General features: G+C 42.7%; 1 protein-coding gene and 1 long non-coding RNA gene across 6 annotated transcripts in view; one reads left to right on the top strand and one right to left on the bottom strand.

The window, feature by feature from the left end:
* Positions 1–19039, top strand: part of Agk (acylglycerol kinase) — a 73919-nt gene extending 54880 nt beyond the window's left edge. For all 3 annotated transcript variants that reach the window (XM_005085760.4, XM_013125030.3, XM_040728550.1), the window contains 7 exons: positions 1894–1973; positions 4103–4160; positions 7851–7998; positions 8548–8645; positions 15042–15112; positions 16938–17022; positions 17935–19039. In XM_005085760.4, the coding sequence (XP_005085817.1) occupies positions 1894–1973; positions 4103–4160; positions 7851–7998; positions 8548–8645; positions 15042–15112; positions 16938–17022; positions 17935–18072 (678 nt within the window). In that variant the 3' untranslated portion in view covers positions 18073–19039. The remainder of the gene's footprint in view (positions 1–1893; positions 1974–4102; positions 4161–7850; positions 7999–8547; positions 8646–15041; positions 15113–16937; positions 17023–17934) is intronic.
* Positions 10599–18598, bottom strand: LOC121132990. Of its 3 annotated transcripts, XR_005869704.1 has the most exons (4): positions 18473–18598; positions 16915–17130; positions 14179–14270; positions 10599–12863 (listed from the first exon to the last, which is right to left on the bottom strand). It is a non-coding gene; the product is annotated as an uncharacterized LOC121132990 (long non-coding RNA). The 3 variants fall into 3 exon arrangements; XR_005869703.1 differs by having other exon boundaries at positions 14179–17130; XR_005869702.1 differs by having other exon boundaries at positions 10599–14270.
* Positions 19040–20315: the final 1276 nt, after the last annotated feature.

Here is a 20315-nt window from a genome sequence, read left to right as displayed (position 1 = left end):
TAATGACACAGCTCAGGAAGCAGAAAAATTTTAATCAATTCTTATAAATGTGGAGCAGTAACTTCTACCCTAGTTTCTGAGGAATCAGTTTAGTTTTAATGGATTTTTTTCCTCTTCTTATTTCTGAAAATTGCTCTCAGCATGTGAAGATAACTCTGTAGACAAAGTGTGATGCCATACACATTGTAGGCAAAGCTTGATGCGAGTTCTTCCTTCCACACACACCCCAACCTGATAACACGAACTGAAGATTCTCCAAAAATACAAGAAATCACGAATATAATAGTATCATATTTAGCTCGTTCACCATTCAGTGTGTGGTCACATGTCATTGGACATTCGATTTGGTGAGGCAGTCAGTCAAGATGTGTTTCTTCCTATGACGTACTCTAAAAGACCACATATAGGAGGGAGGCAAGAAACCATGTTAGCTCCACCTTCAGAACCTCTCCAGAGACCAGCATCTCTTCTTCAGTCTCCTGTGCCCACCTGGTGACTTTAATCTTACTGCAGAGCTCTCTGACTATGACCTTGCCTCCCCATGGGCTGTTTCCAACAACCATTGTGTGATCACAAGTTAGGGCACATCACTTCTCTGCTCAAAGACCTCAGTAGTGTCTCTTCCCTGAATAAAAGCCAAGGTCATTCAGAGGCCTTTAAGGCCTTGAATCTGGATTACACTGATTTTGTCTCTGTTCGATGACACTTACCAACTGCACCTTCTCTCATCTCCTAGATCAGCTAGTAATCTGTCCTCTTAGCAATATCCATGAAATGCTTACTTTGGCTCTGCTGTACCCTCATCTGTTGTTTGTAGCTTCTCTCTTGTTGAAAGCTAAGAGGAAGGTTAGCAGAAACTCTTTGCTTGACTGGCAGTGCTCTATCTCCCTGGTGGTTGCTGATGCCTCACTGCTAGGCCTCTAATGGGCTCATATGAGTTTCCTTTTGTATACCTCCCCATGACATTGTATTTCGAGGTTGGAAATCTGTTTTAGCTCCGTTTCTTTGAACTCCTCCTGTAGTTCTCAGGGTAAGTACTCTCGGTAGCCTCTTCATTCTTGAGTGCCTTAGCCGCTGGCCTACAACTCTCAGATGAAGTACTCTCTATTTGGCACCCAGAGACAAACATGTCCTTGCTGTGCCAGTCAGCCAGTTGCCTAACCAGGCCATCTCTGTCTCTCTCTCTCTCTCTCTCTCTCTCTCTCTCTCTCTCTCTCTCTCTCTCTCTCTCTCTCTCTCTCTCTCTCTCTCTCTCTCTCTCTCCAGTTCATTCTCCCCATTGATTGTTTGAGTACAGAGTAGAAAAGCCAATCCACTGCAGGGGCGAGGGGACCAGTGTCTCCTGTACAGTTCTTCTCCCTTGCTTTTCTTACACAAATTCTCTTGCTTGGCTTTGACACAGTGATGCTGGTCCTGGGACCGAAGGAACCCTTGATCTCTTAAGGACAAGCTGCAAGGCGCTTTCTTCAGGCCAGCAAATTCTAGTGCCAAAGATCCTCAGGCTGCTCCCAGCCCAGGTCTTAGCTTATATTGGTCAGGATAGAGAATTGATGGTATGGGAGAATCCATGTTGGTTGGTCCCTCTGTCTTTTAGCAAACTCCATGGAGTTGTGTATGGTATTGCACCTCTTCTTAAAACGTGGGACCCTATATCTATCACTTTTCAGCTATTAGAATTTAGCTACTCAAAATTACAGCTAATATGTTCCCTTACCAGCAGATTCATGAGAACTAAACACAAGTATAGATCATTGAAGCCCTCTTACCATGTGTTCATAGGGTTAATTGCTTTAATATTTGTTTGGTTTAGTGAGACGTAGGCCAAGGACATTTTCTATATACTTACGAATTTACTATTGTCACAAAGCTAAATCGAGTGTATTTAACTTGCAGGGCGAAAAGGAACAGCCTGTATTTGCAATGACTGGCCTCCGATGGGGATCCTTCAGAGACGCTGGCGTCAACGTTAGCAAGTAAAGGATTGCTTTGTTGATATGTGATGATCGTTGGAAAGTTTTATGCCATCCTTGCATTTGAGGTTTTAAAATACAATAGTATACGAGTAAATCCTTTGGGCCAGGAAGCTATATTAGGTATTGATAATGCAATAGGAGCACCCAGGTAAGAGTTTGGCATCCATAGGCTGAAGAAGGGACAGGGAAAACCATAAAGAGAAGGGCATGTCTCTTTTCACACATTTAGCTTAGGTTCACGCTACGTAGAAGGAGGACTTGCTTATCATACAGCAGCATTTTTAGCTGAACCCCAAGGTGCTGCCTGTGCCTTGGCCTCAGGGAGCCTTTGCAGTGCTAGGAGGTCAGCAGACTGTATGTGGGCTATTGTTTGAAAAAGCCTGTAGGTGGAGAGACCATGGGCTGCCCCTTTGAAGGGGGAAAGGTGGGTATCTGGCTTTGCTGACTGGAAGAACAGACTCAGGAATGATCGGTGAGCAGCTGCTGGCTTCCATGGGAAAAGACTTAGTTTTGAAGGCCTGCTTGGAATGAAAATTCTGGCTAGGAAAGAGTTGTGTAGCCTGGCTTCCTGAAGGAGACACGCAAGGATTCATTTCTAGTAGAGTGTCCTCCTTCCTTTGCCTACAGCCCAGGACTTACGGTTTTGGTAGAGGTTACTGAGTTATGATTGATCTCGTGTACAGCTCTCATCAAGAAACCCCTCTTGCAATTCATGGACCAGACTGCTAAACTTTCTTCACAGAAATTTCTCACATGTTTCACTCTATTATCCCTGGTAATGAAATTCCTGACAGTGAAATGTCAGTGGAAAAGTACTGCTATGTCTCATTACACACTACAGTCTTAAATCTTCTCATCTCTTTATTTGCAAGTGTGCCACGGTTATGCTGATTCCACAAATTACCTTGTGTTTGGTCTGTCATCTCAGGTTCCACAGCTCACTGCTTAGCTATCTTTGAGAAAGTGTGCGTAGAACAAACTGATTTCCAAAGCGATCAACAGTTCAGCGCTAGCACAGGTCAGCTGTCTTAGGAATAGCTCATCTCCCAGCTCCATATTTTTGGCTGGCTTGTGAACAATGAGTTTCAAAGTCTGCAGGTGGTCTCTTTTGGTGTGAAATAAGAAACTTGCCCTTGCTGGCCATAGAAGGACTACAAGAATAGTGTCCAAATTTACTACCTTCAAAGGTGCAAGGGACTGCTGACACTTTAGAAATAAGCCACTTGAATCAGGGTGGTTTTCTGGTTCACTCCCAGTCACTTTCTGCTCCATACCTGTATCTTGTCAGTTTTATTGCACAACACGACCACTCTAATACTTTTTTCTTGACTTTTCTTGCCAATAAATAGTGATTAGTTTATACCACGACACATGTAGTCACTTATTTACTAGTATTTATGGGTCCAAACATAAGAATTTTATACTGTGTTCTTCTGTATGTTTATACTTGATACGTCTTTCTCCATACATGTAATAGGAGCTCAGGAAAGGCTTTCTGACATGAACCAATCAGGAGTAGTCAAGTATCATGGTGGTATCAGGGCTAATCTATAGGATGGCATCTGCATCACTTTCTAATTGCAACCCTTCTATGCGCTTCACAATGTGCAACAAATGTTCACTCTGAGACTTAACACTTGGCATATTAAAGCTATATGACATGGGCAATGTGAATTATAATGGTTTATATGAATGTGTGTGCATTTTGTGTGAGAGGCGCCATGGGATATAGGATCCAGTCTTGTATCTTCTAACATAGCATGTCACACAGCATCTATAATACACTATCTCTATGTGGCTTTATTGCTCTTGTTGTGGCCCTTTTGACTGTATGATCAACGTATTCTATGGGTATAAGTCTGTATAATAATGTATATAAGTATAAATTTAGGGGTCAAAGAGACTTATATACATCACTTATTAACTACAAGAATCTTTCTACCATTTAATTGCATATTGTTGGGTATGCCATTAAAATTTACGTTATAACTGTATTATATAAGTTATGCTATAATCTTCAAGCCCTTAAAGCAGTCAATCATAATAGAGGTACAGTCCTGATGAATTATCTTAGATTATATCTAGCACACTGGTAGCTCTTTTCATCTTTTTATCTTTGTTTTTCTTAGGTACTGGTATCTTGGTCCACTAAAAACTAAAGCAGCACATTTTTTCAGCACTCTTAAGGTAAATGCAATTTACAATGTAGAACTTGACCTATGTTAATTCAATGTTTCTTTTTGATGTGTATATTTGAGATACTAATTTCTTGCTGCAGAGCCATATCACAAGTTCCAACACTAAAATGGGGCCATTTGGTTTAAATAATTTCAGAAAACATTCCTGTTTTGATAGACAAGCACCCCTCACATCTGTATATCTATCTGTCTCTCTGTCTACCTACCTATCTGTCTACCCTCATTCTCTCCATGGCCAAACGCATGCTTACTTGTCTTCTCTATTCAGGTAACCAGACGAACCTTGAACAGAGTGAGTAGAATGTCTAGGTCATCAATATGTGTCTATATTAGTATCTGGCAATGAACTGAAGAGTTGTAACGAAGTGTACATTAATTATATGGGAGTGTAGATATTATCAGTAGGGTTTTAAATGTGTTGGCTAAGCAAGTGTAGTGCTTGCTATATTAGATAGTACTGATCAAGAACGCTTCCCTCATCACAGAACCCTGTGCCCTATATAAAACACATTAAAGTTATTACTGTCTGTAGCACAGCACAGTGGCAGAGCACTTGCCAGCATGTATAAAGCCCTAGGGTTGGTTACCAATGAGGGTAAGGGGCATAGAAAAGAGGCTCAACAATTTCATATGAATGAGAGAGCAAATAGGAAAGTCACTCAATATTCATCTTTCACTCAGACCATATTCTGGTTGTCTAATCTCAAAATCAGTATGAGAAACTAGACTCCAATGTTAATATTTAGAGTTATCTGGTGGTGGCGGCGGCGGCGGCGGCAGTGGCGGTGATGTGTGTGTACTTTGAAAAATGTACTTGGGTTAAAAAAATTAAATGTAAAAACTAAAGTTAGTAAAATACTTGGGATAAACACAATAATTTAAAAAAATCAAATAGAAAAGACAAGGCCTTTCTACCCCTAAGGCAAACTGATTAGTAAAAAGTATTCTTGTTAAGGAGAATAATTTGCCTGGTGAAGTAGAAACAGTACTAGGCAGAAACAGTAGCCATGTTTAAATGATGGCATTTTAGATCCTATAAACACTCTCCACTCAGTGTTCCTCAAGTGCTCATTGCTATGAGATTAGCATTCAGAGCTCACAATGCACAGGCTTTTTGGCCTCAGGAAGTAATGGCGTGCCAGAGAGAGGCGCGGCGGAACGGCGGCCTGACAGATGGCGGAACAGAGATGCAGATGGGCAAGAGGAGCAAGGAGGAGGGCCTCCCGAACTTGAAGGGAGTCAGACAGCATTCGGAGGGAGGTGGCACTATGCAGAACCGGATAAAGGGCTTTTGGGATGGAGAAATGGGCTGTGTGAAGTCACTGTGATAAACCATGGTCATTGATTCAGACCAGTGCAGTAGAGTTTCTGCGAGTGGAACTAGAAGGACAGGGTTGACTTGGGCAGGTATCAGATACACATCTGCATGTGCAGTTGGGCTGTAGGCGAAAACAGCAGGTATCAGATACACATCTGCATGTGCAGTTGGGCTGTAGGCGAAAACAGCAGGTATCAGATACACATCTGCATGTGCAGGTTTCAGATGCACATCTGCATTGTGGAAAAATTGTTTGTCCTCACAATGCAGTTGGGCTATAGGCGAAAACAGCAGACGGAAGGTGGACCAAGTCACCCAGTGATAGGGAAAGAGTAGCTGCTGTGGTGTAGACTGAGGTTGCTAATGGCAGATGGATCCAAGTGCTACTGGAGTAAAATTCCCAGAAGATGGAAGAATATTAGATTGAAGATTTCTAGTTTGAGGGGCTAGAGTTGTGTAACTTAGTTTTTTTTGTTTGTTTGTTTTGTTTTGTTTTGTTTTCAATATATAGGGTTTCTCTGTATTGTTTTGGAGGCTGTCCTGGAACTAGCTCTGTAGACCAGGCTGGCCTCGAACTCACAGAGATCCGACTGCCTTTGCCTCCCAAGTGCTGGGATTAAAGGCGTGCGCCACCAACACCCGGCGTAACTTAGTTTTTTGTTTATTACCAATGTTGATGATATTAGGGTAAGACCGAGTTTATGGAGGAAGATGAAATTTTAGTTTCGGATGTGATTAGTGTGGCATATCGGTGGAACATAGGAATACAGATATGTATGTCGGGAACTCGGAGAGAGGTTCTAGGATAAAGAAATCCGTTTCCATTGCCATAAGGTTGTGACTGCTTTTGAAAGTATGAGTTTGGGAAAGGTGCCATTAAAAACAGATGGCCAGGCATAGCACAAAGAACTGTAAACGTTTAGAAAACAAAGGGGGGAAGTGACTGTACTAAGAGAAAAGCCGAGAGACCAACATCTCAGCCAATAGAAGAGGAATTTCAAATGAGAATAAAAGAAGCACACGTTTTCAGAAGCAACAGCAGGAGTCTAAATAAGAACAGGTGACTATCCTCTGAACTTGGTATCTGCCAAAGGTTTGGCAAGCTTCAAAGAAAAGGATTAGGTAATAATAAAGAAAGCTAAGAAAACAAATGGGAGGAAAAGAAATGGAGACAGCCAGGGGTGGTGGCACACGCCCTTAATCTCAGCACTCGGGAGGCAGAGGCAGGCGGATCTCTGTGAGTTCAAGGCCAGCCTGGTCTACAGAGCGAGTTCCAGGACAGCCAGGACTACACATAGAAACCCTGTCTGAGAGAGAGAGACAGAGACAGAGACACAGAGAGACAGACAGACAGACAGAGACAGAGAGAGATTTTTCAAGAAACTTTGAACTTTGAAGAGGAGGAGACTAGAGCATTAGTTTTTATATGAACGAATTTTGTGTAAAAGAAAGACAGAAGAGTTGGTTAAACCCATACACAGAAGGATGTGGTTATCCTTACACAGGGGAAGGCCTTCCCTTTTCACTGAGACAGGGAAATAGCTGTTCGAGCCAGATGGAAGTGACATTGGAGGGAATTAGACTTTCTTCTTGATGGACCTGATATGCTTTGGAATAACTGGTCTTCTGAAAACGAAGCAGGTAAAAGTGGCACAGAATATTTAAATATACAAGTCAAGAGTATTTGTACTGTCACATAGCCCCTGAGCCTGAGAGCTGTTGATGTCACAAATAGCCTCCTCTGTGTTTTCTGTCAATATTCTGCTAATATGTCTCCCCCACACACACCCAAATAAATATTAAGTCCCAATTTAAGGCTCTCCCCCCTGCTGATACTACTACTAATAATAATAGTAGATAAAAATGTATAAAAATATCCAGTTTGAGAATTATAGGTTTTGAGGCAGTGATGAGGCATCAGGCTGCTTTTGAATTGAGTCTTAGCCAAAGCATTCTGTCCTCCACATGGAGTATGGGACCAGCAGTGAAGTAGGCGTTAGATGTAGGTTTGTGTATGCCATTGATAAACTAAAGGTAAGTTTGTTAATGGGACCACTCTGCTCATTCATGTTGATTTCTGTTGTTTGGATAAGTAAGTATGAGCAGTAGCTGTCAGTTCAATTTGGTTTTCTCTGTTGTATGTTAGGGGAAATAATAGAGACCATAGGTCACTGTATTGATGGTTTTCAAGTCAAGGTTTGAAGAGGAAAAGGAAGCTTGAAGGCTTCATATTCCAAAGTAGAGAGAACTCTGCCCATTGAAGACACAATTAGCTTGTTAGAATTCTGATCTTTGCAGAGCAAAGCCCAGAGTTAGGAATTATATGCACATGCTGAAAACTATTTTCTTCTGCATTAACAGGAGTGGCCTCAGACCCATCAGGCCTCCATCTCTTACACGGGACCTACAGAAAGACCTCCCTGTGAGCCTGAAGAGACCCCTTGCCGTCCTTCTTTGTACAGGAGAATATTACGAAGGCTTGCCTCATTCTGGGCACAGCCACAGGATGGTGAGCAACATGGTGACTGTGGGTTACATAGCTTCAAAACGCTCTGGAGCAGATACCCAGAATCAGTTCTAGACACTTAAGCAGAGCAAGAGCCATTCCAGTTGAATTCAGACTTCAGGTGTTGCCAGAGTAGGCGTCAATGTCTTGCGAATGGGCACAGCAATTTCTGCCACTGACATTTGTGCTACTGTACCTGCTTACAGGGAGCATGCATTAGGTATAGGGGACCAGTGTTTACCCTTGTGTATAGGAAAGAAGAAGGGAAGTATAGAGTTGGACAGAGGGCTGGGGCTGAGGAAGCCAAGTACAGTTATTAGCAGCTCAGTGGTTTGGGGCGAGCGCACGTGTGTGTGTGTGTGTGTGTGTGTGTGTGTGTGAGAGAGAGAGAGGGGGGGGGAAGGGGGAGGGAAGGGAGGGGGAGGGAGAGGGAGAGAGAGAGAGAGAGAGAGGGAGAGAGAGAGAGAGAGAGAGAGAGAGAGAGAGAGAGAGAGAGAGAGAGAGAGAGAGAGAGAGAGAGAGCACTGACCCGTGTCTGATGGATTCCCACAGCCTTTTCCCGAGAGGTGAGCCCACAGGTCTGGAAAGATGTACAACTGTCCACCATTGAGCTGTCCATCACAACCCGAAACAGCCAACTTGACTTGATGGTAAGTGCTCTCAGTTTTAAAAGAAGAATTTGGTGTCTGGGGAAAAATGGCAGGTGCCTTTCTTGCGCTAATTCAGTATTTTTACGGTTTACTCTGTGAGCATGGGGATCAAAGGATCAAGTAAAGGAGACTATAGTGTGCCTTTGAGAGACAGCAGCATTGAGACAGGGTAGTTGAGTGTGTTGGGGCACATGAGTTCAAGGGTCTCTGGACAAATATTTTGCTAAAGTTCTGGTGACCTTTGGAGGATTCAGGACAAAAGCTTTACAAGTAAAAAGCTAGAAAAGAGTTGAACTTTCACTTGAGTAAACATGCATTATTTTTGTGACTGTGTGATTATATTAACTACATAGACTCAGATTCCCCAGAAGAAACACACAGACCTATAGCTATACACACATGGGGGTTTTTCTGGTGAGACTGGGTCTTGCTATACAGTCTAGGCTAGCGTCAGAATGTGACCTTGCTGCTCACTCTCCTGAATGGTGGAATTACAGGCCAGTGTGCCATGTGTAGACAAGCTATCATATATGATTTCAGATATTTGCACTGTCCAAAGCAGTAGCTATTAGCCTTATGTGGCTATTTAAATTTAAAGTACATAGGATTAAAATAAGGTTTAAAATACAGTTCCTTAGTAATGGGAGCCATATTCCATATACTCAATAGCCATATGTAACTTATAGCTACCATACTGGATGTACAGACATGAAAATTTCCATTAATGTAGAAAATTTTGCTGGCTAGTGCTGCTTCAGCCAGTGCACTAAAACAAGGAAACACAGGAAGTGAAATAAAGCGAACTGGCCTGTCAGCTGATCGTATGTTGCCCATAAGAGAATTGATTTTCTAATTTTAAATGATGGAAAAAAGTGACATTTTGTGGTACATGAGGCACATGTGAAAGTCACATTTCAGAATCCAGTATAAAGCAATATTGTAACACAAATGTGTTCCTTTATACGTGTTTTTCATATGAACCTTGCAGTAGAGTGAATGAGTTGGAGTAGTTGTGATAGAGACTGTGTAGCCCCAAAGCCTTAGATGTTTGCTATTTGCTATTTTTGGAAAAACCATACTGACCCTAAAGTGGAGAAGACTTTAGTTACCTGTGTTAGCAACATTGCCAGTTAAGTCATACTCAACTATAATGCATTCTGCTTTTATGAAAACCAGAGTAGTCTGGTCACTGCTGTCCTGGGCAATCACTAAACTGGTGTATGGAGCCTCAGGGTAGTGGGAAGGTTAGTCCCAACAGCAAATTTGGAGTGTTGCTTTGTTTTCTGCTTATACACATAATTTGCATTGCCTGTAAAATATTTCCAAACACAGCTCTCTTTACCTTCTGAAAGAATTCCAGTTGAATTAATTAATGATTGTCACTATAAATTTAGAAAGAACAAGTTTTTCTAAGCATGACACCTAAGGCAGATTTTATATTGATGCATTCATCGACTAATTTAAAAACCTCTGAATGACAATTAGGGAGTATATTAGGATGTGGCAGACCAGCATTTATTAGCTTTCCTTATCACAAACTCCTCAAATAAATCAACAAGAAATGAACAGAGACAATACTATATAATGGTCCAAGGACCAAAAATAGAAAATGCACAAAGGGAAACATTTGAGGAAAAATAGCTCATATTTACTTAGTTTATTGTGTGAGAGTCATTGTCCTAAAAATCTTACATAAATGAGTTATATTATCCTCAGATCACACCATGTAATGTTTGCATTTTAGACTAAAGTTAAGGAAAAAGTGTTCAGCTGGGCGTGGTGGCACTCACCTTTAATCCCAGCAATCGGGAGGCAAAGGCAGGTGAATCTCTGTGAGTTCGAGGCCAACCTGGTGGCCTCGATGGAGTGAGTCCCAGGATAGCCAGGACTATTTCACAAAGAAAAACCAAACCAAACAAACAAAACGTGTGTGTGTGTGTGTGTGGTGGGGTGGGGTGTAGGTGTAGAGATACATGAACAAGTGTTCAGTGTGTGTGTGTGTGGTGGGGTGTAGAGAGAGAGATACATGAACAAGTGTTCAGTGTGTGTGTGTGTGGTGGGGTGTAGAGAGAGAGATACATATAGATACATGAACAAGTGTTCAATGCCGACTGAAAGTTACTTTTGGATTGCCATGTGGGTGATGTGAATGGGAACAGAACTCTTAGCCTTCATGAGGCTATAAGGTGTAACACTAGTTTTGGTAATGTATATGGACTGTCTAGAACCCATGCATGTGCATATCCCTTGTCCTGGCAAGTGTAGTTGTTTAGCTGGTGGGTGTGAACAGTAAATTCCTAGTGTACATAGTCTTCCCTTAAACAGAACTCTGAAACCACCGTGGGTTGATGAGGCTGGAAAGTGCTTTGTTCAGAGAGAGTTTTGAAAAGATAAAATTTCCATTACACATTTTCTGTGTTCTTAGTCTTTGGTAGCAATGTATTCCCCGCATTTTGCTTGTGTTCTTTTCCCTCCTTCTGTTCTCTGAATCCCTGTGAATGCATTGAGCTCGGCGAGCATGTGATTTCAGCTCTAGATGCGCCACACTCAAGCTGCCGGATGCTTTTATCTTTGTGCTAATGACAAAGGCGGGTGACACCGTACTTCTTATTGCTAGTGGAGCACATTCATTATGTTTCCTTTTTTCCTCACCACTTTGCAAAGCAAATACAATAAACTATTCAGACATTGTAGCTGTCACGTAATAGCTTGAAATATTTACTTATCATTAAAATGATATTTCCATAGTATAAAAACATCTTTAGGAGTGTAAAATGTCAGAAATTCGATGTCTCTTAAATAAGCATATTTAGTCCTTAACAGCAACATGCATTAAATAGATTGATAAAATGAATATTTTTCTTTTATTTAAAGTAATATATAATCTTTATATTTACTAATGTGGCAATATGCTCAACATATATTGCTGAATGAAAAATTAACATAAAATGATTTTTATGAGGTGGTTGGTTCCATTTTTATTCAAAAAAGGAAAACTGTCACCTATAATTGTGAATGATGAGGTAAGGCTCCAGTTTGTTTATTCATTCCAGTAGTCAGACCAGTTTATTGAAGTGCCACCCATCTCTTCCCTGGCGCCATGGCTGAGAACCACCCAGTGTGGGCGCCGGAACAGACCTGGGCTCCTCTGGAATTGCAGCAAGCTCTTCCACCCCACGATTTCTACAAATATTTTAGAATGTTTATCAGATTCCTCATAAAAGTTTTATGAGGTTTCATTGCACATATAGATCAATCTGAGGAGAAATGGCATTTCTACAGTATTGACCCTTCTGGCATGTGAGTGTGATGTATCTCTTCATTTACTGAGGTCTTCAAGATCTCCCAACAAAGTTTTATTGTTTTCTCTATAGCATTTGCTTATTGCTGGATATACTCCTGGTCATCTTACTTTTGATGCTATTATCAATATATCTCTTAAAACTCCGTTCTCTCGCTGACTAAAGAAATGGTCGTGTAATTGATTGTGTGTGTGCACGCACACGCATGTTGATGATGAATCAGCATCCTAATTAAATTCCTGTTATGTTTGCCTATGGGTTCCTTTAGATTTGCTATAGATTTTGCTATATCAACAGCACACAGTGCCAGTTTTGTTTCTTTCTTTTAAACACATTCTTTACAACCCTCTGTCTTTCCTCCCTTCTCTGTGAGGACTTCAGCTGGACAGAAGTAATGCTTATGGGAGCCACTGCTTTATTCTTGAATTTGATATAATTTTTTTGGATGCCTTTTATTAGATAAGGAAGTTTCTAATAAAGAAAACTTGCTAGGTTTGCCAACAGTTTTATTAACTTTAAATGTCTTAGGCATTAAATTCTATCAAGTGTCTTTTCATCGTCCCATAAGACAGTAAGATTCTCATTGAATCTGTCAATATGAGTTGATTTTTGAATGGATATGAGACTATTGGCCAAGATACAGAACAAGCAATGGCCTTACCTTTGTACCTTAAACGCTGAACAAAATCTATGAAGTAACTGTTGGCCAACACTGGAAAGACACAAACAGCATAGGGCAGGGATCCCAGAGAGAAGGCACGCAGATGAGCTGCGCCCTGTGTCTGCTCCAACCTCCTGCGTGGGGATGGGGCTTACCAGGGGCAAGTAAAAGAAAACTGCCTGGAGGGCTGAGCCGGGGATCCAGGGATGCCTGTGAGCTTATTTGCATTTTCACTGATATACGTAAATGAGAAGCCTGCCAAGATGAAGAAAGAAAGAATTCCTCATAAGAAACAGGCTCAGTCCTAGGAGATTGCAGTCACCTCACAGGACCAAGAACTGCCAGGTAAAAGTGAAAATTGCTGTCAAATCTGGAGTGTTGACTCTTAAAGAGACATGTCCTAAGTACTGGAACAAAAGTAGTAGTCTCAGAATCTGGAGACTAACTTGCAGTCACCATTGCCAAGCAACCTAACTGACAAAGCTGAAGACAGCAGTCAACAGAGGATAACCATAGGCCCACCTGGCCAGCTGCCTTCAAGCTAGGGTGTTGTTACATTTTAAACAGTTGGAATCACACAGAATTCCAGTTTCTGTGGATTCTATTGGAATGCAAACACACTAATACATTGAGTACCGCGTGGCTGTTTCTACATACTAAGTACTACTAAGTACATACTAAGTACGCAGCAGAATCTAGTGGCATAGAGACTTCTGACAGCTCTCTGGCCCTTAACAGAAAATACATGTTGGTGTCCATTCTAACTGGAGCATGGCTGTGCTGCCCCACTGCAAGTTTAAATATGCCTGATTTCTTTCCCTTCATTCCCTTTGCATCAAGTAGACGTGGGGACTGGATAGTTTCCCTCCTCCCCCCTGCCAGCTTCCAACGCCATGTCCCATCATTGGCCCTTTTCACTGTCCTGGCATCTACTGAACCTTTGCTGCTTCTGCTCATTTCTCTGTAATGTTCTTTACTGGCTCACTGCCTGTCTCTGCAGTTAGACCCATCTCAATTCTTAGCACAGCGGGCAGAGTGACCCTATTACCAAAAGCGGTAACATTACCCTCCTTGGAACCCTCCACTGGCTCTCCATCTCACTCAACCTAAAAAACACATTCCTGAAAGTGGTCTACAGAGCCCTACCCAACAAGATGCTCCCTCCCCCATCTGCAGCTGCCTCTCTCGTCCCTGCCACTCATTCTCCAGACATGGGGGTTTCTTTGCTGTTCTCTGTACATTTCAGGGTTGCCCCGACCTGAAGGCTTCTTTCTGCTAGCTACTTCCCTTTGTATGGGTGTCTTCTTCCTAGATAGGAGGTTTCAGAGTATGGTCTTTGGGTGAGCAGCAGCAGACTCTCTGGCTATTGTTTGAAGTCAAAGTTCTTGAACGTCATATCAGCCCCTAAGCTAGGAACCCTGGGAACGACAGCAGAGTCTGAGTCTCCCTTTAACATTAACTTTTAGCCAACAGATACAAACAGGGTCCAGATCTTAACCAGCCCTCCAGGGATGCCTGCTACTAGAAAACTGCCACCCTAGATGGATATATTACATTTCTTCTCTCTCACCTCTGGACTCTGATCAGAGTCACCTTCTCATCCGTCCTCTCTTTAAAATGTAGTCACCGGGGCTGGAGGGCTGGCTTCGCAGTCACTTTCTCCTGTTTCAGAAGACCCAGGTTTGGTTCCCAGCACCAACACAGCAACTGACAGCCATTTAGTTCTAGTCCCAGAGGATCCAACACCCTCTTCTGACCTCCATGGTGTCGTGAACACATACAGTATATGGCACACACAGGCAAACCAAAGAAATATTGAAGATGTCACTGCCACCAGTGTCCTGATGTACTTCTAGTGTGCCCATTTTCTACTGTTTTCAGAAATATACAGTTTTATTGTTCTGTCTACTCCCTGCACTCCCTACAGTGAAGTGGGCACCCAGTAGGTAGTTGAACTAAATGTGAGTATTATGTCAAAACATTGTGTTTGTAATTCCTACTTGAGAGCCCCAGCTGTACTTTGGTGGTGCATTTGAAACTCAGTCAACGGCTCTCAGAGGACCGTGTGTCTTCTCCTGGGCCTACGTGGTTTGAAATCCTCCAAGAACGCCTCCAGAAGTGTTGGGCTTGCTTCACGAACCTAGGCTTGTGGTGTAGCTAATGACTAGTGACTGACTGAGGGGCGCACAGGAAGCATGACTTTCCACAGCGCTTCCTTGTAGCTCAGTCGTTCAGAGCTGTCTATGGATAGACGCACAAAGTTTACAGCTAGTATTGGGGAACAAATAGGTTGCAATTCTCTGCTCTGGTTGCCTGTCATGTTTGCATCTAGAGCATTTTAAAGAACACAGGCCCCTGTGGGTGACAGCTGCATTAGCCCAATTTCCAAGACTTAACAGTCATATTAATGAAAGACATTAATGATGTTTCTAGGGCAAAGAAGACTTTATGAACATTTGCATTGAACCTGATACTGTCAGCAAAGGAGATTTCATAACTATAGGGTAAGTGCCTGCCTGGCCTGTGGGAAATGGAGCTCCATGAAATAACTTGTGCTATCAAACCTTTCTGTTTGGAGTGGACTGTCTACTTAAGATGGAGAGCTGGCAAAGGCCTGTGTGCCTGCCTGCGAGCTCTTCTTTTTTATAACGGAGCTGCTTGTGTACTTTTGCCTCCTCTGCACATTTTGGAAGATGTTACAGTCTGCTTTTCAACTGAAAGAATTCAGGGTTCCAGGCCTAGCTACGGACTCTAGTTTTAGTCCAAGCACGTGACTGGCTCCTCACTTTGGAGCTCTAAGGCCATTGACTTGTCTGAATCCTTTCCCATCTGTAAAACAGAAGGATATTATCCTGCCTTCTGTCTCAGGACAGCCTGTCAGTCTCAAGGAGGCTTTTGACATTTAGCAGCACTTTGGTATCTTTCAATGTACAAGCCACCCACCTTGTCTTCCTGTCCCCAGAACATCAAGGACAGACTTGAAAGGACACTGGGCATTTCCCAGGTTTCCCCTTTCTAATCCAATAGACTCTTCAGAGTCCTGCCTCATTTGTCAAGTCCTGCCTCGGCTGGAACTTCATTGGCTGAGAGTTCTGTAAACCCTCCAGACATCTTCCAAGTATCTAAGGAACCGTGTGTTCCCATGCCAACCAGGAGTCTGCTCAGCTGCCTTTGCATTGCCCTGGTGCTCCCCCTCGTGCCCATGGAGGGACGGGACATTGCTGCTCTTGCGGCTGTGTCTCCATGGCTACCTCATTATCTGTTCCTGCGCAGGCAGCAGAATGTCTTTCATTAGTCTGCTGGTTCTCGCCTTTGTTACAGAGTCTTCAGATACTGACTGGCTCCTTGTAGCCTCTGATTATAGTATAGTATACTATAGCCGTATAGTAAAGGGAAGAAGGAAAGGGCTGTCACTTCTACCATGTGCACAAATCACACAGCATCTTACGTAATTCTGGCTACTGGCAGCAGCCATATTCAAATCTCCTTTACGAAATTGACATCCAAACAAAAAACCCCACTGTACCTCTGAAGTTAGATGGCATTGTATTTAGCATTCTTAGAAAGTTTCCTTTTGGTAAATTGTGTAATTCATGTGAATATCTTAATGGAACACGGTGAAGCTATTTAAAACTCTGATAATTCCATACATGAAAGAATTGCTGTTTCCAAATAACCATAGATGATAGACTTGACTTTTCTGTGTGTGTGTGTGACAGGGTCTCTTACAGCCCAAGCTTGCCTTTTACTCCTCAAGTAACTAGGGCTGGCCCCAAACTCCTGCCTCCTTTTCGCTCTTTTTGTATTTATCATAACTGGCCAAATGGGGCATATATGCATTGAGGTCAAGTATGTTTGTGCCTTATTGCTTTACTCCACAGCCATTTAGTAAGGTAAATGTGCTAAGTAGGCTGTTACATATGGAGTTTTCTCAGAAAAAATATATAAGACTGTTTACAGAGATTAAAGAATTATTTACCCTAAACTAGAATAAAACTACTTTGTCCTTAATGAAATGATCGCATAAGTCTAATGCTTTTCTCAAAGGATTTAATTACATCCTAATTTTTAAATTTGAGATTAATGGCTTAATAGATATAGAACTATTCAAAAATGGAGAACAGAGAGAAACTTAGCCTCAGGTTTATGAAGTTCTCTACAGCAGGAAAGTCAGTCAGTCTACTCACTCTAGAACATAGCGTAACACTAGTTCACTGAGCCCTGGTGTTCAGTCTCTCCCTTGCCCTCATAAGGGGAGAACAGGGCTTCCCTGCAGTTTGATGCAGTTGCCAGCGAAGATTCTCACCTTGATTTTTCTTTCACTAATAGAAGTAAGAAGACGAGAGACCCTGGCCTACGAGCAGCTGGTACCGAGTGTCTCCAGGCCAGCCACTGCACTCTGCTGCTTCCTGAGGTAAGGATGCCCAACTGCTGTTTTGGGTTGTCTGTCTGTCCTTCCATCTTCTTCCTCCTCAGTCCATATTTCCTGGCTGCCACTTAAGCACCTTCTGTTTGGCAGACTCTGAAATAAAGGAGAAAGACAGAAGCTTCTAAGTTACAGATTTAGAGCAGGCCTCTGAGGACTTGGAGTTTCTGAGCCAAGCTTCTCCCTCTCTCTAGTGACCCGTAGTTGCCTAGCTGGTAGGAAGTGGATTTTACTTTTTCCTATCAAGTGTGCTGCCGTGTGCCGTGCTTAGAATAACCACCTTTGTAGATAGGAATAAAACGTGGAGATGCATGGATTGAAGGTCATTTGATTTCCGCTACTCCGGATCTCTGAAGAGCTCTGGCCATGCTGCTGCTGTACTGCATTGAAACTGTAGGCAAATGGAAGGTGTCCACATGTGCTGCCACCGTAGTTTCATGGAGCAAATGCCGAATTAACTGAGTTGTAGCAGGGCTCCAAAGAGTCTGTGATGACACCAGTGTTGACACAAAAGCCCAGCAAGTCTTAGGGGAATGAAAACGAGTGGACACGTCGTCCCTCACAGGAGAATTAGCTCTTTTTTGCTTTCGCATAGAAGGATCATAGTCTCTGGCCCTTGGTTACATGTTCAATTATTTTCTTAATGGATATCCTTGGTTATTTATCATGTCAGTTCTTTGACAATTTCATACATCTGTAATGTGGAAGGGCTCTGGACTTTTGATAAATACTTTAAAATTTCAACCTTATTCAAGATCCTTCAAAAAAGAAAAGTCCCTTTTCGTGGACTGGACAGACTGGAGTTATTTCCAGGACCAGTCAGCACTGGGGGGTTTTGTTAGATTGCACCCTTAGCCACAGGGAGTCGCAGAGGTGCGCTCAGAACCCTCCTCTCTCCAGGGGACTCGGGGCTCCTTCAGCATCGACAGCGAGGAGTACGAAGCCATGCCTGTGCAGGTGAAACTGCTTCCCAGGAAACTGCGCTTCTTCTGTGACCCACGGAAGAGAGAGCAGATGCTGCAGAGCTCGGCGCAGTGAGCCGGCCGCAGCGCGGCGCTCCCAGGCTGCGCCTGCAGCCACCAGTGGGACCACAAGCGACGGCGTGCTTCCTCTGGCTCCAGTGTTGTCGCCAGACCCCGAGGGAATTTCCTCGGCAAGTACTCCTGCCCCCTCCTCCTGTGCCTGCGGGCACATACACCCTGTCCCCCGGCTGGAGATCAGCGTTCTGTTAGCCCGGGCTTTCCTCGTGTTGTGACCCCCCCCTACACACACACGCACACGCACACGCACACGCACACGCACACACACACACACACACACACACACACAGGTTCTCTCAGGCCGGTCAAGGAAGTCCTTGCTCTCGGTGAGTTGGAAACGGCTGGGATTTTGCGATCGCCCCACAGTGGAGAGTGGATGTGTACACTGAGCTACTTACGGTCCCAGTTTTTGGCCGTCCTAGGCATCCAAGGGAAGCAGCTGCCTTCTGGGCTCTCGTGGGTGCGAACCTCCGTGGACTCCACCTTGGTTGATCTCAACCTGGAAAGCAGACGTGAGCTTTGTTCCCTTTTCAGCATGGCTAACATTATAAGATGCTATTTAAAAAACCAACCAGGGCTTCTTCGTTGTTAGTTTCCATGTGTTCTACTGAGGCCCATGCTTAACTAACTGACCTGGGCCCACCCCCCCAACGTGTAACTCAACCTGGCAGGGATCTTCATTGTAAAAGGCTGCTTCCCAGGTGAATCAACCAGACCTGGAGAATGTATTTCAAAAGGATTTCATAAACTTCTGGTTTTCCCAAGTGTATTGTATATATTTTTTAAAAATCACGTATTCATGTTGTGACATCTATCATTTCCCATGGGAAGTTAAACACTTGTCTAGTGCTGTGTAAATACTGTTGTTTAAAAATAAAAAGTGTTTCCTCATTCTTTTAAACATATCCAGTGTAACTTAAATGTACCTCTCATTTATTTATATAAATAAACTCATTATTAAATTATGCTTTTCTTTTCTCCCTTGGATACATCTCTCTACCATTGTCAGCAAAGGGATTCTTATCATAGTTTATTTTTATGCTTGGCATTTCTTATCAATTGCTTTTCCTCAGCAAAAAAAAAAATACATATATATATATATATATAAATCTAAATAACTTAAGTGTGAACTCATTATAAAACAACTGTTTTAACAATTATCATTATGTATTATTAGAAATAGTTATTTGAAACAGTAATTAAAATTATGTTATTAGAATGTTCTTGTTCATTTATCCAGTATATAAACATTATTTCTGGTGAGACATGGATATCCAGGATCAGTTATGTTCCTTTTCATTTTTTATTAGGAGCCCAGAAAGTAGATGGGCATAACATCGTTTTAAGAATTGTAACATCATTTTGAATTTTTTGAAATTAGTGGGAAAAAGCACACTACTGCATTAAAATTAATAATGATCTTTTAACTAACAATCTGATTAGATTAAAATTAATAACGATCTTTTAACAAACAATCTGATTAGATCTTCTAGTCTGTTGCAAGCTGAGAACTGAAAACACTTGACTTCCTATAAGGAGTTCCTACTTTTCACATTCTTTTTTCTTTTCTTTAAATTAGAAACAAACTTGTTTTGCATGTGAATCCCAGTTCCCTCTCCCTCCCCTCCTCCCCTGTCCCCCACCAACTCCCTATCCCATCCTCTTACTGCTCCCCAGGGAGGGTGAGGCCTTCCATAGGGATCTTCAAAGTCTGTCACATCATTTGGAGCAGACCTAGGCTCTCCCCCATGTGTCTAGGTTGAGAGAGTATCCTTCTATGTAGAATGGGCTCCCAAAGTCCATTCATATACTAGGGATAAATACTGATTCACTACCAGAGGACCCATAGATTTCCAGGCCTCCTAACTGACATCCACATTTAGAGGGTCTGTAACAGTCCTGTGCTGGTTTCTCAGCTATCAGTCTGGGGACCCTAGGTTTCACCTTGTTCAGGTCAGCTGTTTCTGTGGGTTTCTCCAGCCTGGTCTTGACCCCCTTTCTCATCACTCCTCCCTCTCTGCAACTGGATTCCAGGAGTTCTGCCCAGTGTTTAGCTGTGGGTGTCTGCCTCCGCTTCCATCAGCTGCTGGATGAAGGCTCTAGGATGGCATATAAGGTAGTCGTCAGTCTCAGTATCGGGAAAGGGCTTTTAAGGTAGTCTCTCCACTATTGTTTAGATTGTTAGTTGGGGTCATCCTTGTAGATCTCTGGACATTTCCCTAGTGCCAGATTTCTCTTTTA

This window comes from Mesocricetus auratus, unplaced genomic scaffold (assembly GCF_017639785.1).
Source record: "Mesocricetus auratus isolate SY011 unplaced genomic scaffold, BCM_Maur_2.0 Super-Scaffold_100019, whole genome shotgun sequence".
Lineage (NCBI taxonomy): Eukaryota > Metazoa > Chordata > Mammalia > Rodentia > Cricetidae > Mesocricetus > Mesocricetus auratus.
This window is presented reverse-complemented; position numbering and strand designations above follow the sequence as displayed.